Source organism: Dioscorea cayenensis, chromosome 7 (genome assembly GCF_009730915.1).
Source record: "Dioscorea cayenensis subsp. rotundata cultivar TDr96_F1 chromosome 7, TDr96_F1_v2_PseudoChromosome.rev07_lg8_w22 25.fasta, whole genome shotgun sequence".
Classification (NCBI taxonomy): Eukaryota; Viridiplantae; Streptophyta; class Magnoliopsida; order Dioscoreales; family Dioscoreaceae; genus Dioscorea; species Dioscorea cayenensis.
In genome coordinates, this window is record NC_052477.1 from 25899168 (window position 1) to 25910089 (window position 10922).

The 10922-nt window shown below is 34.6% G+C and overlaps 1 protein-coding gene across 1 annotated transcript; it reads right to left on the minus strand.

Annotated features, from left to right (window-relative positions):
* Nucleotides 1–574: 574 nt before the first annotated feature.
* Nucleotides 575–9082, minus strand: LOC120265246 (cleavage stimulation factor subunit 77-like). Its single transcript, XM_039273127.1, has 11 exons — nt 8828–9082; nt 8658–8729; nt 8493–8555; nt 7661–7770; nt 6471–6571; nt 4668–4729; nt 4401–4541; nt 4038–4166; nt 3098–3144; nt 2103–2166; nt 575–769 (listed from the first exon to the last, which is right to left on the minus strand). Exons 1-11 carry the CDS (start codon nt 8843–8845, stop codon nt 575–577), a joined length of 1002 nt encoding a protein of 333 aa, XP_039129061.1. The 5' UTR covers nt 8846–9082.
* Nucleotides 9083–10922: the final 1840 nt, after the last annotated feature.

The following is a 10922-nucleotide window of genomic DNA, read 5'->3' on the forward strand; positions in this document are numbered from 1 at the left end:
GGTTACGTGGCTGTTTCTGAAGTCCACTTAAGCTTAACAAAATTCTGTTATAAAATTTAGTTTTAAATTTTAAATGGATGATATAATTTAGTAAATTTTAGATAATATGGAGCGTATTTTTACTGTCTCCTATAAATTTTATAAATATAAATTTTTATATTGATATTGAGTGAATAAATATTTTAAATTTTTTAAGGAAAATAAACAATAAAGATCCAACTTATTATCCCTAGAGTAATTTTTCAAAGCTTTTGAACTTAAGTCAAAGCTAAACTGATATATGTGATTTATAGTATAAACACTTCAAGCCGGCCATTACAACCAAATGATTCAAATTTCTTTCTGCTATCTATTAGACCCAAATGGTTAAAAATTCCTCAACAATGATGAGTTACATACAATCAATTAAATTGTAACTGACCTTGGTCTAGACATTGTAATGAGAAAAACATGTTAAAAAAAAAATCGTAATGGCTTTCAATATGTATTTTACTAATGTAGCCAATTAGTCACTTTGTTTAAATTCTTCATAGATACAAATACAAATTGGTCAAGACCAAAAGGGCTCAAAGAACTATATTTTTGGTGCAAAAATTGTTGCATTTAACACAAAGCAGCAATAGAGGGCAGAAAAAACAGTGCAATTACCAGGAAGAGCCTTCAAAGCCCTCTGAAATACTTTGACTGCCGAATCAACAGACCCACTCTTTGCATGCCATGTAGCATAGTCATACCATATATCAGGATAATGATACAAGTACATAAGACACTGGAGACAGTATAATACTCTCATCAGTATGGCAAACAAGAAAATTAAGATAATGAGCATACAACTTGCAACAAGTTAGACAAATTAAAGATTAAGCTCACAATGTCAATAAGATGATTATAGAGATTATACATGACTTAAACTACCTAAAACAACTAAAATATCACAGTACCTCAATGAAATATAAACAACTAGATTTACAGCATTGTAAGACAAGAAGGAAAATTCAAAAAGTCACCAAATGTAGCCACCTGGATGCTCCTAAAGCAATTGGAAATGTATGGCAACTTAAGCAACCAACAAGCAGGTAACTAAAATCTCTTGAATGGAATTAGAACTATCATAACCATTTCAAAATCACAGAAGATAATTATGATTTAAGTGAATCGCAAAACATGTTTCAGCTAACAGTATACATGAACTTGTGCCTATTATCTAATAATACACAAGTTACTCAAACCAATGGGAGTGGTACTTACCCATATTAACACACACAAGCAAGGAAGAGATAACAAGTTTTCAGCATAAGATAGCCTACTTTGCCCCTTAAATGTTCTAAATCCGAAAAACACTATTCATAGCTAAGATTGAATGACCATGCAAGGAAAATTTATTAGTGATTGTGATAAATCTTAGCTAAGAACATCCCACAGTGTAACTTCTAATAATTTCTCCTACTGTTATAAGAATATCTTTGTAGTTATACATGTATTAGTTTTAAACTGTAGTTTGTTTTTTTCCACATATACCCCTGCATCTTGGTTTTAGAGGGCGAAACAAGCAATAAAAATTATTGCTGGGTGATGGAGCAATGAGGTTTAGCAAGGTCACAGAGGGTTAAACATGAAATTACAAATTTTGCTGTGGTGCACACAAAACAATGAGAAACAGCGTGTATTTATATGCATTTACACACTATTCTGTTTGATGTACTTTTTCATATCCATTATTATTGAGAATGATCTTGCGTTTTAAGTTTAAAAATTTGGGCGTTATGTTGTGGTGGATCATGGTTTAAATTAACTATGCCTTCTAAATAATAACAAGCAAGGTTTTCCCTTTCTCAAGCAGTAAGGACCACAAAACCATCCTAGCAATATGGGAGCATTGCAGCATAACTTTGCCTATGAGAACCTATATTACTATATTATAACAAAGAGAAAAAAACCATACAGGTAAATTGATATTAAATGTAACATCAACAACTATGCATGTAAATACATGATGAAAAACAGTAACATCAACTTAATTTCAGCACAGTTAAAAACGCATTAACAGAGGATAATGTTATTACAGAATTAAACCAATAAAATAAACGACCACTCGAATTCACCTGTTCGTAAGTGAAGATAATACGTCTATTGGAAGATGCTGCATCAATCCGTTGTGGGTTTGCCCTAGTCAGAAATCGGCAGTGATTTAGATGAAACAGAAACAGGTGTATAAGTTCACAAAGCCAGAATTCAAGAAAACAGCAGAAACACATTCTCTAACAGGGGAAAAAAAATTATAAGGTGTTGCTTTGATTTCATGAAGCATGTGTTCATATTCAGTTTGAGGAAACCAGAACCAAGACATCCACAAGGTTAGCAATTGGAAGAAAAAGGATAGCGTAAATCAGGGAAATTGCTGGTTTGGCTCATAAACATCATGAGGGGCAAACATAATATTATGATTTGCAGGGAACGACAAGCTCATGATGTATTTGCTTTCTAAATTCCTTGTCATAGAATAGAAAAGCAAAACAAGTGAGATGCACCCCCTTATGCATTAAACTAAACATTAATTCTTCCAAACTGACACCTACTTTGAAAAGGTATTAAATAAACAACACTATCATTATGTTAGTTTCCATTAGTTCCCAAGAGTCCATGCAATTATGAACTAGTTATTTCTTCTCATGTCTTTTCTCATTTTTTAGAGGGGTAGGGGAGAGAGGTTGTTCTTTGCTTGTGAAAGAATGGGAAGGATAAAGAGTCTTAGTCAAGTTCATTTCTCGGGAAAAAAATTAAAAAAAAAACAGCCATCATCTTAGTTGAACAAGAAACCACCAAACAATTAATAATTTAGGATCAAAGAACCTCACCATCCCACAAGAATATAAAAGCATAAGCAGAAAAGGATTTACAAAGTTAATTTGAACACCACAAACACATACCCCAAAACAAAACACATTAAACAACAAACAAGGTACAGAGTTGACAAAATCTAGTCACCTTTCTTTCAAACTCGGGAGAACAAGTCACCTTTGACACATAATATGTAAAGAATTTTTCAAATGTAAACACATCACTGTTTTCCAAATAAACCAAAACAAACAAAACTTACTTTTCGAAAGCCAAAAACCTTTTCCACACCATGCATTGTTGTTCTTCCTGCACAAACACATTTAAGCCAACAAATTGAATGTTCCTCAGCTCTTTCAACAACTATGGTTAGTTCTCCAAAACATCAGTGATTGCTAAAAAGCCAAAGTAGAGAATCTTCATGCCAAGCCATTCCAAAACAGGTCAATCCTATTCTCCGGAACAATGATTAATGAAGAGAAGCTTAATTATGAATCAGCATTTACAGTGGGAAAATTGATAGCAAGTAACAGGCAACCCAAGATAGTAAGTATTGATAGAGTCAGGCAGTGACGAGATTCAAATTCTAACTATTTGTAAATATAGCAATTTCAAACATTTACTGTTACCCAGATTTCCAACATTATGCAATCCCACCATATGTTTTGAATTTAGTCAGCAGCAGTTTTACCATAATTCCAATTTCCAAAAAGAGGAAATTATTAGATTCACCTTTGCTCTATTCACACATCTTAAAACTCATACAAGAAAGACAATGAAAACCCAAGACCAGAGACTACAAGCCAGAAGAAATTAGCTGCAAGGACTGCAGGACCTGAAATCAATGGCCAAGCTATATCATGTACACGTATTTGGGTTCTATTTTCATCCATAATTGATGCCCAACTATTAAATCAAAAATCAATAACTACTACAAATCCAGCCTTCCATGAATAATGAGGAAAAATAGAAGTAAATATTACACCAATACTGCAGAATACGGAAAAGATGATTCCCAACCAACCTGAAACAAATCTTTGTAAAAAATTGTACTGAGAAAATAAAAATTAGCCTAAGAACTCTATCCAAAGCTTAGAAACAGCGCACCATCTTTTGAACTCATGCAAGTGATGCTTGTTAGGAACTTTAGGTTGTAAAGTGCTGAACAAAGAAGCACCAGTCCTTAGATAGATGATACATACCTTGTAAGAACCAGTTGGAGGAACAGCAAGCATATTCCAATCAATTTCATCGACATATTTTTTACGCTCCCTGTAAACTGCCTTTGCGCTGTTAAACTTTGGCTGATATTCAGATAATAAACCTTTAGCCTGAAAAAAAGATAAACATTAATAGTTCACATGATGCATCCAAAATTGTTTATAAAAGCACACAGGCCAGGCATATGGGAAAAGCAACACAGCAAAATCAAGCCAACAATAACATCATAAAGTGGTTACTGCAGATTGATATGAAGTAATGTTGCATGAAAAGTAAATCAATACAACAAAATGAAATCAGTTTATTGTGACAACTTCAAAAATTATTTTTTCAAGTCTTCTTACCAGTGTACGACTAACAGAGTTTTCAAAAGTTTCATAATCTTTCCAAAGGACATCCACATGGTGAGTTGGAGTAACAATTGCTTTTTGGTATATTTTCCTCATAGAAGTCATTCGATGTGACTCCTCTTGAGATGTTGTAGCCTACAAGAGACTTATGCAAAAATTAAAAGCACAAGTATAAAACCAAGCAGCTTGTTGAAGGCCAACAATAAATTGCCTTAACAAAAAGGAAGAAAGTATAACAATCAGAAAGGTAATTGAACAGACCGCCGTAGACTTCAGGAAGGAAATGTAATCCATCCACACTGGTCCAGAAGCAATATCTGTGCCTGATGCGCTAAGACATTATTAATCAGATAACAGGTGTCAAAGAAAATTCATAATCAAATCAAAACCAAAACCTAAACGCATTAAGTCCAACATTCTACAAAAGGAGCAGGTGTGATCAATGTGGTCATAAGATGCCAGTAGAAAGTGGAAGGTGGGAAGCTAGTGAACCATGATTTGAGTAATTTAAGACAGCAAAAAACAAGTTAGAAATCAACAAAAAAGGAGTTGTCACAAAATATAAGACAAAGAAACTCAAGTGCCATTTTGCCCTTATACCAATTACCAATCAAACAATTAGGTGAGCAGAGCAAACTCTTTCACAAAATGAAATAGTGACAATTAAGTTAACATAAAAAAATAACTGCCCTCATAACCAAACTGAAACAATAAAAACAAGTTCTTTTCTAACATATATATGTTTGACAAAAAGAACATGGTAATTTGTTAGAATATGCAAAGAACAAAAAGCTATATGTTAATGAATCAATACAAACAAAAAACCAGCCAAACTTCAAGTAGGCATCAGATAAAAGAATTATTAGAACTTGAATATGCGCCTAGAGTCTAGAGAATGTAGCCCATGTTCAATTTATAATCCATGTTCAAACACATACCCATTGAACTAATTTTTACAATCAACCAGATTATTAGATTATAGAAATGAAATAAGTTGTGCATCATATAGCTAGCAAGGCTGAAAGAACCACTTCCTCATGTCTTACAATCAAAGATGGTAAATAAAGAATTTAGACTGCATTAACCATGATTATTGGTCAGAAGAAGTTTTTTATTTTTTATTTTTTTTATTTTAATTTTTTTTTTGTTATCAAACTGAACAACTCATCACCAGCAAATTTTTCAGCTAGCAGAAAAAGACCTCTGGATGGGTCCAGAAGACAAAAGTCATTGACTGACTCATATCCATATTAATCATCAATAAGAAATACTGACTTATAATAGCATTCTAAAAGCATTTAAAGTTGTGTATTATACCAAAAAACCAACCAATTTGTTAGAATATGATTCTGTTTGAAATTTGAAGATTAGTTTTGGGCATTAATGAACACGGACAGAACTACGACTCAATAAAAAATTTGGCGTAACCATATTACATGGCATATATCATTTGATAGGTGAAAATTTGCAAACTGTAGGTCACCATGAACCAAAAGAAACACAGGTAAATTATCAGTTGTTGAATTGAACTGTTAGACAAGGAAGAATGAAATATAGGTGTCTCCATAGGACATGAACATCAATTCTTGATTGTGATAAAAAATTTAAAAGGTAACACAAAATATTCTATATATGAGGTACATCTTCATGGATTTCTGTGCACAAACATAGGCATGGGTACCAAATATCGCAAACATATTCTTAATAAGCAATAAATAAAAATAATAATAGGTTGGGCCAACCAATGAATATATATATAAATACAGATATATGCATAGATACCAAATGTTGCAATTTGCAAACATATTCTTGGTAAGCAATCAATAAAAAAGAAAAGATCTTTATGATAATTAATACATACATGTAAACATGCATACATACATACAAATCTTCACATCTTTGAAATAATAGATATGAGAGTGTACCTAAAGAGAGACATAAACATAAACAAAATGAAATTGAGGAATCACGGATAATTTGCACAAGGTACTTGGTGCACAAAAAATTCAAACATCACCAAAAGCAAAGAACTTCAATACTTAATAGAAACTAAATAACACCCACCTACATAGCTTAGCATAAAATCAAAAGCTTTTCTTGTCTCTTCCAAACCCTCAGCCCCCTTTTTTTCGTTGACTTTCCTAATGAAACGTATATAACACTGCCTGCAAGTTGAGAACAAGCAAGTGAAAATTCTGAACATGGAAAATAGAAGTTCTTATGAGATAATTAAAAAGAAGCATGCAAGTTTCATACATGAAAACAAACCATAAAGACCAAGAGCGACCAATATTTAGAAGGGATCATTTCTTTGTTCAGCCACAAATTGCTTTTACAAAAAAATTCTTAGTTTAGCCATCATCCTTATTCTAACTAAATTGGAGTTCCTTTGCGAACAAGGGCAAACAATTTCAAATTCTGATAGATGATTAGTGCAAAGTCGCTGTAGCAATTTCATCAGAGCATATCTCCATAATACTTTCGTTATATTGGAGCTACCTTTTCTTTCAAAAACCAATAGTATCCCTTTAGCTGCTAACTTACAAACCATGAAGACCTGGGTGGCAAGCACTTTAAACATATACAAATAGCACTTACATCAGCTGCTATTTTTTTTTTTAATCTTAACTGATATTAATTTACAAAAATATTCTCTATCTTTATCATTAGGACTAAAGACTTTAAATTACTGTATCAAAATATCTTATCAAAATACTTCAGCAGGTCTTTATTATAGAAGCCAACATATACTGTTTGTTTTTAGAAAAATACAAACAGTCACAGCAAGAATACAAGAATAACTAATTACCACCAGGAACCACCAGATGTGGTGTCGAGGACCCTGCAACAATTCCACACTGAATTTGGAACTGCATTTCACAGGGTTTTATGACCAAAGTAGACACAGGTAGATGTTGTGGTGATGGCAAAAGGCAAATGTTATGACTAAATACAAAATGAAGGCTAGCCTGTATCTAGCAGCAGCGCGGGAAGAAAGGATTCAATAATGTCCCGGGACCTAGGGTAAAAGCTTCTCATTAGGCGAAATAGCTGATCAGATATGACAACCAAATATAACTACTCAGTAAAGTCTTGTTTCCGCATGCTTAATACTCCAAGAAGCCAAAAATTAATAGCTCACATTGTATGCATTCTCTGTCTTGATAAGAATACATGAACACCACCATCTACCAGTAGTTACTAACTATAAAACCAAGATCAAAATGATCATGTTAAGCAAAACTCAAGCATACCAAAGAGTAATCTGAAGACAGTTCAATAAGCATCGACTGAATATTTGTTTTGTAGCATCATCATTGTTGGTGGCCATATATGCCTCAACATACTGCTTCCAAAATTTTGCCTACAAAATATAAAAGACAAATTCAGCTAGATTGATGGTTCAGCGCAATTGAAGAAAAATGAAGAGAAGACAAAAAAAAGACGCAGAAAAGCCAAAGCCAATTTTATGATCACTTTAACTGCAATTTAATGTACTTAACTGATCTTCGTTTTGTGTCTAAATTCCTATCTGCACCTACTTCTAGCAGTCTAATTGTCAAGACAAGAAAAGATTGGCCCCTTATATCCCCCTGAACACAACTGTATACCCAAAATATGAACTATGGAGCCAGATGATCAGTTTCATTCACTTCCTAAAAAATCACCCAAGGGGCATCATCTGAAGAGAGCTTTTCTTGCTTAATCAAAAGGCAATTTAACTCGGCACCATCTCTTTTTACATGATCTAAAAGTCATGCAAAATACTTTTAGACTATTTAATGCTGTTTCCTCCACCTAAAATAAACTTCAAGTGACAATATGTTCAACTAGAACCTGATTAAAAAAGATAATTTATCCCAAAAATAAAATAAAGTAAAACAGGAGAAAAACATGGATTTAACATTACTTCACATGACTACACCTCCTCCAGTTTCCAGACTAAGCATGCATTTTGCTCAAAAACAAAAGAGAGAGAAGAAAACAAACGCATAAAAACCAGGCAGATGCTACCTAAACCAACAGTATCGATCAAAAAGCACATAAGAACTCCAAATAAATTTCAGAGACCCTTGAATGACTTACAGCAGTTGGAAAGGTTGAAAGAAGTTGCTCATAAATCGGGGCAGCCTCCGAAATAGGCAAATGCTACACAAACCAACGGTATCGATCAATAAGAACAAGAAATCAATCAAAAAAGATCCAAATTTAGATAAAATTATCCTCAATAGCATAAAACAAAACCCTCACCAGCGCTTCGTTCGCTAGAATTTCAGCAGCTTCCACATTATAAATATCAGTAGCAGCAACTTCCGCCTCTTTCTACTCACATATAAACAAAAACTCAAGACAAACCCAAGAAACAAACCCTAACCCCAGAATTCATTCAGAAATCCACACTAAAGGGTGGTAGAACTCACCTTCGATTCCTCCATCATGCTCTTCCTTTGAATTCTTGATACAAGACCCAATCTTTGTCGCAAATCCGATAATCAAGAAAAAAAAATAACCAATTGATACTTGGAAAAATAGCACCAATTCTTCGATGAAAGGAAAGGGTTTCAAAATTTTTCTTGGATCACCAAAGAAAATAAAGAAGAAGAAGAAGAAGAAGAAGAAGAAGAAGAGAGCGAGCGAGAGAGAGAGGGGTTGAATCTTGATTCGTTCTTGGGCTTAGATGAGATTTTGGATTTCGGATTTCGGATTTCGGGCCGTTGAAAAGGGCCTGCAACCTCAATGCATAGGGCTCGCATTACATAAAAATAACCACTTGTCATATTTGGAAATAGAGATCCTAAACCCTCATCTATATAACCTATAAAAATGACAAGGTTTACATGGTTTGAATTTTGAAATTTATAAAAGAAAAAATTACCCTAAACCCTCAATTATAATATATATATATATATATATGGGAATTCATCTCCTGGGGACGTCCCAAGAATTCATTTCTAGGGATGTCCCCGCATAAGCCGTTAGATGCCCATCTAACAGCTGATACTGATGATGTATACTTTTGAAAAAGCAAAGATCCAGCCCCTCTTTTCGTCCTTTATTTCACCGGTGCTCTCTCCCCTTTCCTCCTTCATTCTCTCATCAGTGGCTGCCCAGATCTTGGCCTCCCTCTCCCCTACAACCATCATCGCTCAAAACCAAAGCTCATCTCTCAAAGCGGGCACGAAGCAGCGGCCATGGCATCAGAGAGCGACCTCTAGGGCTTGTCCTCCTTCCCATGGCGGCTTCCCTAAAGCTTTCTCTCCTCCTATGCCTCCCTCTTCCCTTCCCCTCCTCCAAGAAGCTCGACTTGAAGCCATTTCTCTTTCGCTTGCCGCCCTGCCGCGCTGCCAAGCAGCAACAGGCGGGTCTTGTGAAGAAGAGACCAGGGAAGAAGAGAGCTTCGGAGAAGAAGATAATTTCCGGCGATGATGCGATTAAGGTTCTCCGAGAGTTGGAGGCGCCGCCACGAACCAGTGGAGGACGCACCTCGCCACTTCCCAAACCACCCGCTGGCTTTGTGCTCGACCCCCATGGCAGAGCCCTTGTCGCCTCTAACAAACGCATCGCCACCATTGTGAGTTAGTCTGGCCTTAACTTGATTTTGAAGCTTATGGTTTGTGGTGTGATGGACAATTTTGAAGTGTTTGAGATGTTGTTGATGATAGGCAAGGAGAATTGAAGCTTAGTGACTGTTTGATCATGTGAATAAGGTCTCTTATGCATGTTTATTTTGAAAATTAGGGTGTTGAATGACATTGAGGTGTTCTAGCCTTTAAGATATTAGATTTTGGATAATTAGAAGATGAAATTGGAGATATGAGTGTCTGTTTAGTTCATGTATGAAGCAAACCAACCTAGATTGTTTATTCATCTTGTTGATTTCACATGCTCACTACAGCTTTATCCGATATGAGTGTCTATTTAGTTCATTTGCCTTGCGGCTTTTCTGGTGATATTTGTTTACAGTTCACTACTTTATTAGATTACAATTTGACTCCGCATATGCAATGTTTTCTTCTCTCTTTAGTTCTTTTGTAAGTTGAAGTGATGAGTTAACACTGATCAGTGTCTCATCCAAAATTGGTATGTTATTTTGTATATACTTTGCTCTAAGATGACTCTGGCTATTTAAAAATTGAATTCTTTCATTTTTTGTGATTATATACTTCTGAAAATATAGCTTCAAAAATATAATGTTTATTTCTCAACATGTGAACTTTCACATGCCTGAAAAGAAGAGTTCATTTAACTCTTGAACTTCCTTGGAGTGCTGATCGTGCCATACAACAGTTTGGCTGAACTCATCATTCTAATCAAGCATCTGCTCCTGAATATAGGTAGATTGGTATTCCTTAAGCTCATCTATTTCTCAAACATACTTGCTAATTACCCCATCTTTGTTATTTTATCATATACTCTGTAAGACCATTCTTATTGGCTAACTTCTCTCAATTGTAAGTTTAATGGTTTTGTTTGTAAATTCTAAGCTGTTATGATGTTGCAAGAAAACCCCTATCC

Coding starts and splice junctions, on each gene's coding strand:
- LOC120265246 (XM_039273127.1), bottom strand. Junction 8,556..8,657: donor TTCTAGCGAACGAAGCGCTG/GTGAGGGTTTTG, acceptor TGGTTTGTGTAG/CATTTGCCTATTTCGGAGGC. Junction 4,167..4,400: donor ACTCTGTTAGTCGTACACTG/GTAAGAAGACTT, acceptor TCTTTTTTTCAG/GCTAAAGGTTTATTATCTGA.